The following is an 18,183-nucleotide window of genomic DNA, read 5'->3' as shown; positions in this document are numbered from 1 at the left end:
GTATACAAACCTTTTTCCATTTACCGTGCACTCCCTCTGGTCCAGGGGAAACAACCATCCCCACAATTACCTCTCTTAGTTCAACTGAGTGACATTACCCCTGCTGGCTCTTTTTCCCCCACTCACATCGGCCTACACTTCCAAAAATCTCTTCTTCTTTCAACCCTCCAGGGTGGCAACATGTATTTTAAATATATAAACTCATATAGTTCTGTACATGTTGTAAATAATGTACCTTTTGTACAAATTTAGTTATTTTTGTCTCATTTTTAACTGTAAAGAACATTGTCTTACCTTTAATTTTAAGTGGCCCTATAAAGGTGACCGTTTGGAGACATGTAAGTCATTACCCTTAACATATAAGGGATTTACTAAACTCACTTTTAAATATTGTTTTAATGCCACTCTGGGGGGACTTCTCTTCTCCATAGCCCAATCCTCCTTAAGTTCCATACAGACAGGGTCTTACGTTTGAGCATTACAACTATATTCCCTGTCTGCAAGTGTTCAACATTGAGCCACATACATAAATGTATACACATTACATTTTTTAATAACTCAATACTTAGTTGCAACATTAATATATATCTGAGAGTTATACTCCCTATGTGTTTTTATATATTGTCTTTTTTCCTTTCTTTTTTCATATAATTGCAAGTATACATGCAAATTCACTTTACATTTGAGAGCTGTTAAATCAGGCTCTGGCATCCCTACTTATTAATGTTCATAGACAAACATATCTCACCAACGATTAGATCTTGTTGTGTGGCATCTCGTTTAAACCTTAAATATACACATAATAATGGTACTTGATTATGTATGTGAATATATAGTGGCAATGTTCAACCACTTTGTGATCTGGAAAACCCTCAAGTATTATTATTTTGTTTCTCAAACATATTACACATCTGTGTATTCCTTTTTCTATAAGCATTATATTAAAATAATCCTATTTGGATTTTAACATTTAAAACACAGATCACAAAGTCTAAAGACTCGGGTCTAGTAATCATGATGATGCCACATACAACAGTATGTGTGTTTTCACCATCTTTACTTACAAAAATCGGGCTATTCTTTCTCTCTCTCCTCCTTAAAAAACAAAACAAACAATAACAACATCATATAAATAATAATAAATAATAAAAAGTACAGTAACATAACATAAACATAGTAATTTATAACTATAAAACAAGTCCAGGTTCTTTTGGATTTATTCATCCTTTTCTTTCATTTATATTTTCTGCATATAAACTATTATTGTTTACTTTTTGTTAAAGTGCAACGTCCGCCGTGGGAAAATTCTATTTATAAACGGATTAACCTACTTGCAATCCTTAATAAGAAATTTCGGCCAATCAGTGCCATCGTTTTAAAAGTGTATCAACCAATAAAAACGCCGCTTTTTAACAGCGTTAGGCCCAGCCAGTGTAAAGTACTGCGTTTTTCTTATAACGCTTCTTAAATAAGTATAGATATTTTTAAACCAATAGATTTTTATTAAGGCACCGCACCAACACTGCAAAGTTTTCTATTTATATCAATGGTACAGCCCAGTATAATCGGGCTGTCCATTTTATGGCCGTTTTCGACCTTTTTATGCAGAGTTTTATGTTAAGCAGTGTGCTCGGGAAATGGTTTTTAACCGAAGTCCCGAGGGTAAACAATCCCATTAGTCAGTTAGAGGTCACAGTTTTCATCCAATCTTTATGAAATTTGGTCAGAATGTTTATCTTGATGACATCTGGGTTGGGATTGTATTTGGGTCATCGGGGGTCAAAAACTAGGTCAAAAACTAGGTCAAATAGTAGAAAAACCTTGTGTAGACAGTAGAGGTCACAGTTTTCATCTAATCTTTATGAAATTTGGTCAGAATGTTTATCTTGATAAAATCTGGGTTGGGATTGTATATGGGTCATCTGGGGTCAAAAACTAGGTCACTAGGTCAAATACTAGGTCAAATACTAGAAAAACCTTGTGTATACAATAATAGTCGCAGTTTTCATCCAATCTTTATGAAATTTGGTCAGAGCGTTTATCTTGATGAAATCTGGGTTGGGATTGTATTTGGGTCATCTGAGGTCAAAAACTAGGTCACTAGGTCAAATAATAGAAAAACCGTCAACAATTCGTTTGTGTAGACAGTAGAGGGCACAGTTTTCATCCAATCTTAATGAAATGTGGTCAGAATGTTTATCTTAATGAAATCTGGGTTGGGATTGTATTTGGGTCATCTTGGGTCAAAGACTAGATCACTAAGTCAAAAACAAGGTCACATTATAGGTCAAATAATAGAAAAACCTTGTGTAGACAAAAGAGGTCGCAGTTTTCATCCAATCTTTATGAAATTTGGTCAGAAAGTTTATCTTGATGAAATCTGGGTTGGGATTGTATTTGGGTCATCTGGGGTCAAAAACTAGGTCACTAGGTCAAAAACTAGGTCAAATAATAGAAAAACCTTGTGTAGACAGTAGAGGTCACAGTTTTCATCCGATCTTTATGAAATTTAGTCAGAATGTTTATCTTGATAAAAATCTGGGTTGGGATTGTATTTGGGTCATCTGGGGTCAAAAACTAGGTCAAATAGTAGAAAAACCTTGTGTAGACAGTAGAGGTCACAGTTTACATCCAATCTTTATGAAATTTGGTCAGAATGTATATCTTGATAAAATCTGAGTTGGGATTGTATTTGGGTCATCTGGGGTCAAAACTAGGTCACTAGGTCAAAAACTAGGTCAAATACTAGAAAAACCTTGTGTAGACAATAATAGTCGCAGTTTTCTTCCAATCTTTATGAAATTTGGTCAGAATGTTTATCTCGATGAAATCTGGGTTCGGATTGTATTTGAGTCATCTGAGGTCAAAAACTAGGTCACTAGGTCAAATAATAGAAAAACCGTCAACAATTTGTTTGTGTAGACAGTAGAGGTCACAGTTTTTATCCAATCTTTATGAAATTTGGTCAGAATGTTAATCTTGATGAAATCTGGGTTGGGATTGTGTTTGGGTCATCTGGGTCAAAAACAAGGTCACTAGGTCAAAAAACTAGGTCACTAGGTCAAATAATAGAACAACCTTGTATAGACAACAGAGGTCACAGTTTTCATCCAATCTTTATGAAATGTGGTCAGAATGTTTATCTTGATTGAAATATGGGTTGTGATTGTATTTGGGTCATCTGGGGTCAAAAACTAGGTCACTAGGTCAAATAATAGAAAAACCTTGTGTAGACAATAGAGGTCACATTTTTCATCCAATCTTTATAAAATTTGATCAGAATGTTTATCTTGATGAAATCTGGGTTGGGAATGTATTTGGGTCACCTGGGGTCAAAAACTAGGTCACTAGGTCAAATAATAGAAAAACCTTGTGTAGACAAAGAGGTCACATTTTTCATCCAATCTTTATAAAATTTGATCAGAATGTTTATCTTGATGAAATCTGGGTTGGGAATGTATTTGGGTCACCTGGGGTCAAAAACTAGGTCACTAGGTCAAATAATAGAAAAACCTTGTGTAGACAATAGAGGTCACATTTTTCATCTAATCTTTATGAAATATGGTCAGAATGTTTATCTTGATGAAATCTGGGTTGGGATTGTATTTGATTAGTCAGGTGAGCGATTCAGGGCCATCATGGCCCTCTTGTTTAATGTTTTAATGGAGGCTGCTTGAAGGGATTGTCTGCCATTTAAAACAACTACTGACCTTGGAATGATGAGTGCAAAGCAAAACATTGAAGGTTTAAACTGTTGAACATTGGTACCAAACATCATACTAAACCAGAGCTGTCCCCAACTACACAAAGAACATGGAATGGCCATTACTTAAAAACTAGAGTTATGGACATCAAAGACAAGAGTTTCATATGCTTTAAATCAGTTGGAAACAAACATTTGAACAGTTCTTGTTATAGTACCAGCTTTACTTGAAAATGGGTCTCGAGCTATATGCAGCCAACGAAGCTCCAGACCATCTTGAGTATTTGCTCAGTCTGGTTAGGAGCTACCCTTTCTGGCTTCATAGGGCCTGAGACCCATTTTCACATGATGCCGCTCAATTATTTCCACATGCAGCTAAAAACTTATCTCAAACTTGCTTTAGTCACAGATCTAGATACAACCCATTCTTATTTTATGTCAATTAAACTGTTATGTAGAAGTTTGGCCATGAAATATCATCTATGTGAGAGTTATTTTCTGTCCCAAATAAGCCTCTTCATGTTTATTGTTTTCTGCTTAACTTTACATATTTTCTCTTAATTGAAAGATATTTATTGAGCTGTAAGCCAAGTTTTTCACACCTCTTGTGTCAAATTGAAACCTGTTGTATTGATAATTTATCTATTTCAGCTCTTTATGACTATAATGTATGGTGTCTTTTTCATTTATTCATATGCAGGTTATTTTATTATAATAATGTCAGGCAATAAGTATTTGGTAATGTAGAACTAAGATATCTCAAAGTAATTTGTGAATTTCCAGCGAATTGAAGGTAAGAATACTCTGTCAACTATAACTACAAACATTGAAAGTTTAGTACATGCTGGTCTGGATCTACACTCTCTGTATATACATAAGACCCATCGTCCAAACCTAGCACAGGCCGGTCTGGATCTACACTCTCTGTTAACATAAGATCCATCGTCCAAACCTAGCACAAGCTGGTCTGGATCTACACTCTCTGTATATACATAAGATCCATCGTCCAAACCTAGCACAGACTGGTCAGGATCTACACTCTCTGTATATACATAAGATCCATCGTCCAAACCTAGCACAGGCTGGTCTGGATCTACACGCTCTGTATATACATAAGATCCATCGTCCAAACCTAGCATTGGCTGGTCTGGATCTACACTCTCTGTATATACATAAGATCCATCGTCCAAACCTAGAACAGGCTGGTCTGGATCTACACTCTCTGTATATACATAAGATCCATTGTCCAAACCTAGCACAAGCTGGTCTGGATCTACACTCTCTGTATATACATAAGATCCATCGTCCAAACCTAGCAGAGGCTGGTCTGGATCTACACTCTCTGTATATACATAAGATCCATCGTCGAAACCTAGCATAGGCTGGTCTGGATCTACACTCTCTGTATATACATAAGATCTATCGTCCAAACCTAGCACAGGCTGGTCAGGATCTACACTCTCTGTATATACATAAGATCCATCGTCCAAACCTAGCACAGGCTGGTCAGGATCTACACTCTCTGTATATACATAAGATCCATCGTCCAAACCTAGCACAGACTGGTCAGGATCTACACTCTCTGTATATACATAAGATCTATCGTCCAAACCTAGCACAGGCTGGTCAGGATCTACACTCTCTGTATATACATAAGATCCATCGTCCAAACCTAGCACAGGCTGGTCAGGATCTACACTCTCTGTATATACATAAGATCCATCGTCCAAACCTAGCACAGGCTGGTCTGGATCTACACTCTCTGTATATACATAAGATCCATCGTCCAAACCTAGCACAGGCTGGTCTGGATCTGCACTTTCTGTATATACATAAGATCCATCGTCCAAACCTAGCACAGGCTGGTCTGGATCTACACTCTCTGAGTATACATAAGATCCATCGTCCATTGTTCTCAATGCTTAATCATTTTTCAGGTTCTGGTGGTTGGCGGGGGTGACGGTGGTGTTGTTAGGGAAGTGCTGAAGTACCCTGGCATTGAACGAGTCACATTGTGTGAAATAGACCAGGTAAGATTAGGAGACAGTGTTGTAAGGTAGTTAAATGAGGTAAGATTTTTGTTGGGAAGTGCAGGGGTGGCGAAATCTCAAAAAACTATACTTGTCCACGGACAACCATTTAGGAAATTTAACTTGCCTGTTGCTGAACTACACTTGTCCGTTAATGTTTATATAAATTAAAAAGGCATTTATTGATTAATGTAAAACAATGTGGAATATATCAAAATGAGTATGATTTACTTGTTTTGTTTATAGTTGTATTTCAATGGTACATTCATTAGAGCAGTATATTATAAACAATGTAAACTAAAGACTTTCTCAAACTTTAAATCTTGCGAAGCTAGTGTAATTAAAACATGTGCTGAACATAAGTACATTGTAATCTTAACAAATTAAACTAGTCCAATATGTGGACCTCATCAGACTGAGACTACGCTACTGGTAGCAATTTGATTATATAAACTGGTAACCATTGAAAATCGGTTAGCCAAGTTTCTTGAAAAGTTCTGGTGCGTTTACTTAAATCATATTTTTTATCATAATCTTTCTTAGTTTTTTGGGAGGTGGGCTGCTCAAAGCTTCGGGTTTCTTCTCCGTTGTTGAAGATTAAAAAAAAAGTTTCATCTTTACCATTAAGTCGTCTTAAATAACAAGGTAGACCGTGTTTTGATTATCTTAGATTGATACTTTTTATTTCCGTCTGATTGTAAAAATATAGAAACCAGTCTGTACACTGTCTAACAGTTGGGCCGAATGTTGAAAATGCGGCATGCTCCCGGTCTCTTATAGAATAAGGGAGATCACTGCGCAGGAAAGTGCATGTATTTTAGCTTGATTGCTCGGCAAAAAGCACTGACAATGTAATCGCGTGTCAACATCCTGTTTTGTAAAACTTAATTACGGCTTTAATACAAATTACAATGTATTTTTGTATACCTGGACGCGACTTTTAAAAACTTGTTTTCCACGGACAACTAAATTGAAAAAAATCAGTTGCCCAGACAAGCAAATGTACGACTCGGGCAACTCGGACATTTGATTTCGCCACCCCTGGAAGTGGAGTGTTAAAGAAATCCTACCAATGACTGAAATGTTTATTTAGAAAATGTCAATACTAGACTTTCACAACACCAGTTTTGAAGTTTTAATATAGTTTTTGAAAGACTTAAAATGGGTTTTAAATGAGAACACTTATAAAAAGCTTTTGATAAAATTGTAGCAATTCGCTTTTCAAACAGACCAAGCAAAAGACAAAATGACAGAAGGCTATGCTCCAAAACAACTTTCTTCCTTTTAAATCCAAATAAATACAGCTATGCCCTATTTAAATGTTGATTGCAATTTTTTAGTTCAAAGTTTTTTAGAGGTTTACTTTAGCGGACACCCTTTGCCCATGCTATGTTAAAATTTCAAAGGGCAAAAGATTTTTCAAAGTAGGAAGGCTGTCAGGCAAGTCAATTATCATATGGACTTATCTCTGGTGTCTTCTTTTTGCATTTTTTGATCTCCCTATATCAAAGATCCCCAGTTTGAACTGATATAGTTTGGCATTTTGTCCTTCAGTTGACCATCAAACTATCAAATTGGGTCATATTGGTAGATGATAACCAGAATTTTTTTTCTGAAATTATCAACAAATACTGACCTACATATTTGGCAATCTTTCTTAACTGGAGGGGGGGGGGGCTTAACTAAGTGAAATATGCATGTAGAAGTTAAATCCTTTAGTGAACCCCTGCTTTTTGAAGATGAACATTGATAATTTGAAAACTCCAGGTAAATGAATTGAAGCCATCTAAAAACACATTTTCAGTGCTACTCATATGTGACACATGCTTGGAATGCTGTATTATTAAGCCCCCCTTCGAAGAAGAGGGGGTATATTGTTTTGCACATGTCGGTCCGTCCGTCCATCCGTCCACCAGATGGTTTTCGGATGATAACTCAAGAACGCTTAGGCCTAGGATCATGAAACTTCATAGGTACATTGATCATGACTTGTAGATGACCCCTATTGATTTTGAGATCACTAGGTCAAGGTCACAGTGACTCTTAAGTAGTAAAATGGTTTTCGGATGATAACTCAAGCACGCTTACGTCTAGGATTATAAAACTTCATAGGTACATTGATCATGACTCACAGATGACCCCTATTGATTTTCAGGTCACTAGTTCAAAGGTCAAGGTCACAGTGACTTGAAATAGAAAAATGGTATCCGGATGATAACTCAAGAACGCTTACGCCTAGAATCATGAAAATCATAGGTACATTGATCATGACTGGCAGATGACCCCTATTGATTTTCAGGTCACTAGGTCAAAGGTCAAGGTCACAGTGACAAAAAACTTATTCCACTACAACTGACAGCCCATATGGGGGGGGGGGGCATGCATGTTTTACACACAGCTCTTGTTTTAGAAAGTGATAGAGGTGTGCAAGGAATACCTGCCCAGCATGGCAGGATCCCTGTCTGACCCCCGATGTCATGTGAACATAGGGGACGGCATACAGTACATGAAGGAACACAAGGACAGCTTTGACATCATCATCACAGATGCCCCAGATCCTATAGGTTTGTGTTTGTTGTGTTGGTGCTGTTGGTTACTTGGTGATGGGTGTGTTCTGTAAGTAAGTACAGGTTGTGTCATCCACTGTAGTGCTGGGTGTACATGCCTTGAATGTTAGTTGTGGTTTTTCATACACTAAGCGCCTGCATTTTTAATATGTCTCAATTTATAGTGTGCTTCCTTGAAAATCTCAGAACTGCAATAAATTCATATATTCGTCATACTGTTGTTTCACCATACTTCTGGCAAACTTAAACACACACATAATTACAGCTATTGATTCTTGATTCTCGCGCCATATTCCTCACAAGTGAGTATATCTGACCCTTTCCAAAGCATGTTTTTGTCCCAATTCTTAAAAAACACCAATTGCAAAAAGATAGCGAGAATATTATCACCATTAATAAACTTTATATTAGATTGTTTTTGTTACAATTCAAGTTAATTATTTTGTGCAATTAAAGTGTATATAAGTTTATTATATTTATTTACCAAATTGTCTGATTTAATGGCACAAAATTCACAATTTCTGTTGGCTTGAAATAAACCTCTTGTTGCAATTAACACTGACATATCTTATCCAATCAATGGAAGTTTGAACACACACATTTGTGGGTTTTTCCTACTCATTATGGGATAAACTTTTAAATGGTGTTGTTCTTTTTTTCACAAATAAGGTCAGTAAAGGTGTTGTGATTGCCTCCCCTGGTCAGTAAAGGTTTTGTGATTGCCTCCCCTGGTCAGTTTAGGTGTTGTGATTGCCTCCCCTGCAGGTGCAGCCAAGGGCCTGTATGAGCTGGACTACTACAGATGTCTGAAGGCAGCTCTCAAACCAAATGGCATCATCTGCAGTCAAGGTAACCAGCAGTCAAGTACTCACACAGGGATATAGCCAAATATTTTAACCACAGTTGCCCACACCTGTTCTTACTGTACATTGGAGTTTTTATGCCCCAGGATCGGGGGTATATTGTTTTTATGCCCCCGGTAGGGTGGCATATAGCAGTTGAACTGTCCGTCAGTCAGTATGTCAGTCTGTCCGTCCGTCCGAAAACTTTAATGGTCATAATTTTTCAATATTTAAGATACCAACTTGATATTTGGCATGCATGTGCATCTCATAGAGCTGATCATTTTGAGTGGTGAAAGGTGAAGGTCAAGGTCATCCTTCAAGGTCAAATTTCTAATATGTCGTCTGTCCGTCCGTCCGAATACTTTATCATTGGTCATTACTTTTTCACTATTGAAGATAGCAACTTGATATTAGGCATGCATGTGTATCTCATGGAGCTGCACATTTTGAAAGGTAAAAGGTCAAGGTCTAGGTGATCCTTCAAGGTCAAATGTCAAATATATGGCATCCGTCCGTCCAAAAACTAACATTCCCCATAACTTTTTTAAGCCCTCGAAGGGTGGCATATAGTTTTTTCACTGTCCGTCAGTCCATCCATCCGTCTGTCTGTTCGTCAGTCAGTTTGTCCATCGGTCAGTCTGTCGATCCGTCTGAAAACTTTAAGATTGCCCATAACTTTTGCAATATTAAAGATAGGAACTTGATATTTGGCATGCATGTGTATCTCATGGAGCTGCACATTTTGAGTGGTAAAAGGTCATGGTCATCCTTCAAGGTCAGAGGTCAAATTTTGCAATATTGAAGTTAGCAACTCAATATTTGGCATTCATGCATATCTCATGGAGCTGCACATTATGAGTGGTGAAAGGTCAAGGTCATTCTTCAAGGTCAAAGATCAAATTTTGCAATATTGAAGATAGCAACTCTATATTTTGCCTGCATGCATATCTCATGGAGCTGCACATTTTGACTGGTGAAATGTCAAAGTCAAGGTCATCCTTCAAGGTCAAGGTCAAAGGTCCAAATTTTGCAAAATTGAAGATAGCAACTTGATATTGGCATGCATATGTATCTCATGGACCTGCACATTTTGAGTGGTGAAAGGTCAAGGTCATCCTTCAAGGTCAAAGGTTAAATATATGGCTTCAAAGCGGTGCAGTAGGGGGCATTGTGTTTCACGAACACAGCTCTTGTTTGCCTGTCTTTCTGTCTTGTATGTGGTTGTCATTGTATGTGTCAGTCTGTCTGTCACAAACTTAAACCATGGTTAAACTTTTGCAATATTAAAGATAGCAACTTGATATTTGGCATGGCTGTACATTTTGAGTGGTGAAAGGTCAAGGTCATCCTTCAAGGTCAAATAAAAATGAAAATTCAAAGCGGTGCAGAAGGTTGCATTGTGTTTCTGACAAACAAATCTCTTGTTCTATATAAAAATCTATTCGCCTAGCACACATTTCTAAAATCAAATGACATTTGATCATGCAAAATAATTGTAAATTACATCACTGCAACCACATTCAAGAATATGAAATTTACATGTTGGGTAACTTTTAGCTCATCTATTTTTTGAAAAAAAATTATGAGCAATTGTCATCACCTTGGCGTCGGTGTCGGCGTCCGGTTAAGTTTTGCGTTTAGGTCCACTTTTCTCAGAAAGTATTTATGCTATTGCATTAAAACTTGGTACACTTACTTACTATCATGAGGGGACTGGGCAGGCAAAGTTAGATAACTCTGGCGTGCATTTTGACTGAATTATGTGCCCTTTTTATACTTAGAAAATTGAAAATTTTGGTTAAGTTTTGCGTTTAGGTCCACTTTTTTCAGAAAGTATCAATGCTATTGCATTCAAACTTGGTACACTTACTTACTATCATCAGGGGACTGGGCAGGCAAAGTTAGATAACTTTGGCGTGCATTTTGACAGAATTATGTGCCCTTTTTATACTTAGAAAATTGAAAATTTTGGTTAAGTTTTGTGTTTAGGTCCATTTTATTCCTTAAGTATCAAAGCTATTGCTTTCATACTTGCAACACTTATTAACTATCGTAATGGGACTGTGCAGGCAAAGTTATGTAACTCTGACTGGCATTTGGACGGAATTATGGGCCCTTTATACTTAGAAAATTGAAAGTTTGGTTAAGTTTTGTGTTTTGGTCCACTTTACCACTAAAGTATCATAGATATTGCTTTCATACTTGGAACACTCGCAAACTATCATAAGGGTACAGTAAAAGGACAAGTTGCATAACTCTGGTTGTCATTTTTACGGAATTATGGCCCTTTTTTTATCATCTCACAAATTACCCCCCCACCTCACCCCCCCCCCATTTTTTTTTAAACGGTTAAAAAACACAAATATTTATTTTTATTATTTTATGTTTGAAATACCGTCCAACCATCGCACCCAAGAATCCCCACCCCACCCCCCCCCCCCCCCCCCACCCCCGAATTTTTTTTTTTTCCTTTTTTTCGCATTTTTGGAAGATAATGTAATAAATGTCCGCACCCCCACACAATGCACCCCTCTTCACTCCACCCCTCCCTCCTTTGTGATTGAAAATGAGAGTCCCTTCACCTTTAAAAAGAAAATAGATGAGCGGTCTGCACCCGCAAGGCGGTGCTCTTGTTAGTTAAACTAATCATTTGGGCCACTGCATTCCTGTTTTTTTTTGTAGATAACCAAAGCTAAAAATAGTTGTAGTGATAAGTTTACTGGTATTTATGACTCTTCAATTAAAGAAAACATCAGATTTTCAGTGTTTAATAGCCATGTGAAAATAAGCATTTAGTTTAAACCTATTTATTTAAGCTCGATTGTATCGAAAGCTCCATGCTTATTGAAATGCTCTTGAGTTCATTTCCTGGGCCTAGAACCAGTACTTGGTGTCTTTGAGAGATGTAAAGAACACTTTTGCAGGTGAGATGGAACTCGTGACTTACCGGTCGCTAGGCGGACATCTTATCCATTACACCACAGTGTAAACATTAAATCATTTTACAAGTATACAGTGCTGGCTCAGTATATAACATATTAACATGTTAGGTCAGTATTATAGGAAGCATGGCATGGGAAAACAACATGTGAATGCAATAAGCTCTATTGTCTCAAAATAATATGACAAATGTAACTGGAAATGCTGTGTGACCAGCATGGCTCCAGACTATCTTGGGCAATATCGCAGTCTGGTCAGCAGCGGGGCTGTCTTCTATAAATCCCTGAATATATTGTGTCCTTGCAGTGGACTGAGCAGCCCTTGACCAGACTGCATAAATGTGCAGGTTTGTCTTCAGCTATGCTGGCTCCAAATGAAATATGGCATAAGACCCATTTTCACATGACATGGTTCATATGATATTCAGGAGAGAATCTATGGCTGGACCTGCATGTAGCGGATCAACTTCTGAGCAGCTGTCGAAGCCTGTTTCCAAGTATTGGGTACGCGTTTGCTGGGATACCTACATATGCCAGTGGACAGATCGGTTTTGTTATGGCGAGCTCCCGTCCAGTATGTATTCGAACAGTTCTTAGCTGAGTTTTTGTACTAGCTTAGAATTTGAAACAGTTTCTTGTAGAATCCACCAAAACTTTTTGCATATAACGATGATTTTGTTGTAATTATCATAACAGAGGGACATTAGGTTTTCTCCAAATCCATCTGTCAGCTAAACTATATCCTGTGATAACATTAAAAGTACTGAAAATAATTGGATAAAACATGCTATACTTAACAATAAACCTAATGATAATATATAACAACTTTATGTCTGCTGAAAATGGGGGACTTGTCATAGCACTTTGTCTGTTTGTCAGAATTCTGAGTTTGATTTTACTAAAGTTGCATTGATGGGGGTAAAATTGTTCTATCTCACTTACTAGTATTACTCAAGCGTCATCCATCTGTCCTCTGTTTGTTATGTATCTCTGTTTTGAGTTAGATTTTAGAAACCAAAAATGCTAATTTGATGAAACTTCATACCAAGTATCTCTATACAATTTACTTATGAATAATACTTTTTAGCTCTAGTAAACTGCAGGTTTGTTTTAGTGACGTAAGCATGAAATTCAAAAACATAAGCAAAAATATTTGTTATTTAGGTTTTGAGCCAGAGATAGTTTTTAGTTGTTCCAAACTAAGGTTAAAACCACGTTTTGCAAGCCACTTTTGTGAGGTACTATGAACGAAAAAGAGCTGTATCATTTATGCCAGAGGTTTGAGTTCTTCATTTATATAATGAATATATTCATTCACAAATGGACACAATGTGAATAATGTGTTTAATGGAATATTTTGTATGGGAGGTTATAAAGAAAAAAGCAATAAACAATTGCTTAACCCTTTCAGTGCGGGAACCGGATTTTAAAGGCCTTTGCAAACAGTTTGCCACAGAACGTGGCGTCTCATCAGGATCCAAACTGTTTGCTGTTCTGATAGTATTCTTTGAAAAAAATCGAAGAAAATGCTAATTTTAGAAATTCTGCAGACGACAATTTAGCAGACGACAAATTTCCCAGCATGCAGAGGGTTAATTATATGTGTCGAGGCACAGCATAGGTCATTCAAAATCTGGGGCTATTAATAGATAAGGAAAAAAACAACAGCTGATCATCAAGTATAGTGGTTTATGGAGAGTCCACTCCAATACACTATCACATGTCTGTCTTGTAATCTTGTTGAAAGTTCATGCTAGTACAGCGGTATTAAATTTGATATGTCTGGGAAACTTTCTTTTGTTCTCAACAGGTAGCCACGATCTCTCCTGTATTCTCAATTGAACGGGTGATAACAACGCAATAGTATAAGGTTAAGTTTGTTTATATGCACTGTTCTCAATTCATAAATTTTTGAACACGAGTTCACCAATAATTACAGGCATACTATTGACAACGACAAAAATGCTTTATTTTTGCTTAAACGGAATATAAAAAGCAACTAAATATAACAAGAAATAAAAATAAAAAAAAGATATTTGCATAAATGCTAACTTTGAAATCAAGTTTAAGAATTTATGTTCCTAGATTATGAAATTGAAAACAAAAGTTTTTATTAGTGTGGATTTGTTTTCACTTGTGAGTCGCATTTTCACCGCATGAAATGTGTGTTGTTATAGTCGAATCACACTTATTTGTTTTATTAGATAAAAACTATTTTAGGGAAGATCATATGTGTCGTCACATGGCTTATTATGAGTTTATTTCTTTACACTGGAAACATATTGTATGTTAATATTTGATTAACACGCAGTTTTCTTTCGACACATTCAAATCACACTTTCATAGCTGGGTCATGGGAAAATGGGTCTTATGGCATTTGGGCCAGCATAGCTCAAACCCAGGCTGTGCATTATGTTATTCCTGACCGAGGGATGTGCAGGCTGGGTGGGTTATAGCTATGATTGGCGCATATTGCATAAGACCAATTTTTGCATGATGTGTATCTTTAAAATCTCGTTACAAATTGTAAATGGCACATTTAAGCACAATTCTTTTTGATTTAAAGTGACTTCAAAGTAGCGAATGTAGCCAACTGGCAAATAAGGATAGCTTATTCAGGCCTTCAGGAACGATTTCCAGACATGCTGACAGAGTAAGGGAAACCTGTATGATGAGATAATTAAACAATATTACTCTTATTCTGACAGTATACTTTTTATGTCCCCCACTATAGTAGTGGGGGACATATTGTTTTTGCCCTGTCTGTTGGTCTGTTTGCGCCAACTTTAACATTTTGCAATAACTTTTGCTATATTGAAGATAGCAACTTCATATTTGGCATGCATGTGTATCTCATGAAGCTGCACATTTTGAGTGGTGAAAGGTCAAAGTCAAGGTCATCCTTCAAGGTCAGAGGTCAAATATATGTGGCCGAAATCGCTCATTTTATGAATACTTTTGCAATATTGAAGATAGCAAGTTGATATTTGGCATGCATGTGTATCTCATGGAGCTGCACATTTTGAGTGGTGAAATGTCAAGGTCAAGGTCATCCTTCAAGGTCAGAGGTCAAATATATGTGGCCCAAATCGCTTATTTTATAAATACTTTTGCAATATTGAAGATAGCAACTTGATATTTGGCATGCATGTGTATCTCATGGAGCTGCACATTTTGAGTGGTAAAGATCAATGTCAAGGTCATCCTTCAAGGTCAGAGGTCAAATATATGTGGCCCAAATCGCTTATTTTATGAATACTTTTGCAATATTGAAGATAGCAACTTGATATTTGGCATGCATGTGTATCTCATGGAGCTGCACATTTTGATTGGTGAAAGGTCAAGCTCAAGGTCATCCTTCACAAGGTCAAGGTCATTCTCCAAGGTCAAACTTCATATAGGGGGACATTGTGTTTCACAAACACATCTTGTTCAGAAGTTTTTTTTCTCATTTTGAAAGCAAAACTGTGTTTATCGATAGTCAGTTATGTCTTCCCCTGATGATTTAGTGACTGAGTACAGACCATGAAATTCTGCGTGATGGATTTTAATGTGTAATTGTAAGTGAGCCACAGTGTGTGTCTATGTGAAACTTGAACATGCAGGTAATTGTAAGTGAGCCACAGTGTGTGTCTATGTGACACTTGAACATGTTGAGAGTTGTAAGTGAGCCACAATGTGTGTCTATGTGACACTTGAACATGCAGGTAATTGTAAGTGAGCCACAGTGTGTGTCTATGTGACTCTTGAACATGCAGGTAATTGTAAGTGAGCCACAGTGTGTGTCTATGTGACACTTGAACATGCAGGTAATTGTAAGTGAGCCACAGTGTGTGTCTATGTGACACTTGAACATGCAGGTAATTGTAAGTGAGCCACAGTGTGTGTCTATGTGACACTTGAACATGCAGGTAATTGTAAGTGAGCCACAGTGTGTGTCTATGTGACACTTGAACATGCAGGAAATTGTAAGTGAGCCACAGTGTGTGTCTATGTGACACTTGAACATGCAGGTAATTGTAAGTGAGCCACAGTGTGTGTCTATGTGACACTTGAACATGCAGAGAGTTGTAAGTGAGCCACAGTGTGTGTCTATGTGAAACTTGAACATGCAGAGAGTTTTAAGTGAGCCACAGTGTGTGTCTATGTGACACTTGAACACGTGAGCCACAATGTGTGTCTATGTGACACTTGAACATGCAGAGAGTTGTCCTGAATTCTTTACACTGAAGAGTGTTGCATCCTTTACGATGTGCACAGGCACAGTTAAGTAGCCAAAGTTCAGGGTCATTCCTGTCTGCTGGTGTTATGTTAAGGTTATTTAAGGTGAAAAGCTAGGTAAAACAGCTTCACCAAAAAAGCGCATTAGTGTTCTATACTGAAGTTAAGGTCAGCGACTGTTTGTCACCATGTGAACTACTAGGTAAATAAGTAATGCAACAATTTTAAAGTATATGTACAGGTCAACAGGGATTATTAATGACTTCCTAATTCATGAGTAAAAAGTATTTTGCGCGCAGATTTATTATGCCCCCCTTCGAAGAAGAGGGGGTATATTGCTTTGCTCATGTCGGTCGGTCGGTTGGTCTGTCTGTCGGTCCGTCCACCAGGTGGTTGTCAGACGATAACTCAAGAACCCTTGGGCCTAGGATCATGAAACTTCATAGGTACATTGATCATGACTCGCAGATGACCCCTATTGATTTTGAGGTCACTAGGTCAAAGGTCAAGGTCACGGTGACCAGAAATAGTAAAATGGTTTTTGAATGATAACTCAAGAACGCATACGCCTAGAATCATGAAACTTCATGGGTAGATTGATCATGACTTGCAGATGACCCCTATTGATTTTGGGGTCACTAGGTCAAAGGTCAAGGTCACGGTGACCCGAAATAGTAAAATGGTTTCCGGATGATAACTCAAGAACGCATACGCCTAGGATCATGAAACTTCATGGGTAGATTGATCATGACTCGCAGATGACCCCTATTGATTTTGAGGTCACTAGGTCAAAGGTCAAGGTCACGGTGACCTGAAATAGTAAAATGGTTTTCGGATGATAACTCAAGAACACATACGCCTAGGATCATGAAACTTCATAGGTAGATTGATCATGACTTGCAGATGACCCCTATTGATTTTGAGGTCACAAGGTCAAAGGTCAAGGTCACGGTGACCCGGAATAGTAAAATGATTTTCGGATGATAACTCAAGAACGCTTTTGCCTAGGATCATGACACTTAATAGGTACATTGATCGTGACCCGCAGATGACCCCTATTGATTTTCAGGTCACTAGGTCAAAGGTCAAGGTCACAGTGACAAAAATCGTATTCACACAATGGCTGCCACTACAACGGACAGCCCATATGGGGGGCATTCATGTTTTACAAACAGCCCTTGTTTATTATTTATTTTCATCTAGTGTCTTTATTATGTATATGGTGTCAAAAAACAAAAGTTTTGTAAAGGGAATTTCCATCATAATATTATATTCTTAGTGTGATAGGTATTCGATATTCCAACAATTTCATTTAATATGATGGTGATTGCAAAATTTATTTTATATTAACTGATTCTTATAATACCATTTTGATAATATTTTTTATGCTTTCAGAACGTCATAAAAGGGACATTATGTTATATTTCCTAAGTTATCTCTATAACATAAATAGGATAGACACACTCTTTATACATGTGAATGGGATGTGTTTATTTCAAACTTGCAATTTAAATATGTATAAACTAATTGTGAAAAAAGAGTTGCAGCTAAGATTATGCAATATCAAACAACTTAAGTGCCTTTAGCGTTTTGATTTTTGTCAGAAAAAGCAACATGTCCAAATTAAAGTGTTTTAAATTCCTCATACTTCTATTCCATTATTATTACTGAGCCTAATCATGACACTTGGCCTTAGAATATGTCCAATCAGTGTAGCACCTGATATTCCCTGCAACTGTTTACTTTTATGAGGAGTTATAATATCCTGATCCACTTACAATAAAAGCTAGTGTAACTTAAAAGCAGGCAGGGTGACAACTGAGCAGTCTAGGTCAGTAGCAGTAGCACATGGCATGCTGCTCTGTAGCTACCCCATGT

At 37.2% G+C, this 18,183-nt stretch overlaps 1 protein-coding gene and 1 long non-coding RNA gene across 3 annotated transcripts in view; both read left to right on the top strand.

The window, feature by feature from the left end:
• Window positions 1–18,183, top strand: part of LOC127838515 (spermidine synthase-like) — a 61,911-nt gene that overhangs the window by 39,310 nt on the left and 4,418 nt on the right. For both annotated transcript variants that reach the window (XM_052366318.1, XM_052366312.1), the window contains 4 exons: window positions 5,641–5,733; window positions 8,144–8,297; window positions 9,066–9,149; window positions 12,513–12,658. In XM_052366318.1, the coding sequence (XP_052222278.1) occupies window positions 5,641–5,733; window positions 8,144–8,297; window positions 9,066–9,149; window positions 12,513–12,658 (477 nt within the window). The remainder of the gene's footprint in view (window positions 1–5,640; window positions 5,734–8,143; window positions 8,298–9,065; window positions 9,150–12,512; window positions 12,659–18,183) is intronic.
• On the top strand, window positions 12,688–18,170 carry LOC127838532 (uncharacterized). The gene is made up of 3 exons (XR_008029845.1): window positions 12,688–15,791; window positions 15,843–16,815; window positions 17,106–18,170. It is a non-coding gene; the product is annotated as an uncharacterized LOC127838532 (long non-coding RNA).

Source organism: Dreissena polymorpha, chromosome 1 (assembly GCF_020536995.1).
Source record: "Dreissena polymorpha isolate Duluth1 chromosome 1, UMN_Dpol_1.0, whole genome shotgun sequence".
NCBI lineage: Eukaryota > Metazoa > Mollusca > Bivalvia > Myida > Dreissenidae > Dreissena > Dreissena polymorpha.
Note: the sequence above shows the minus strand (reverse complement) of the source record. Positions and strands in the feature narration are given on the sequence as shown.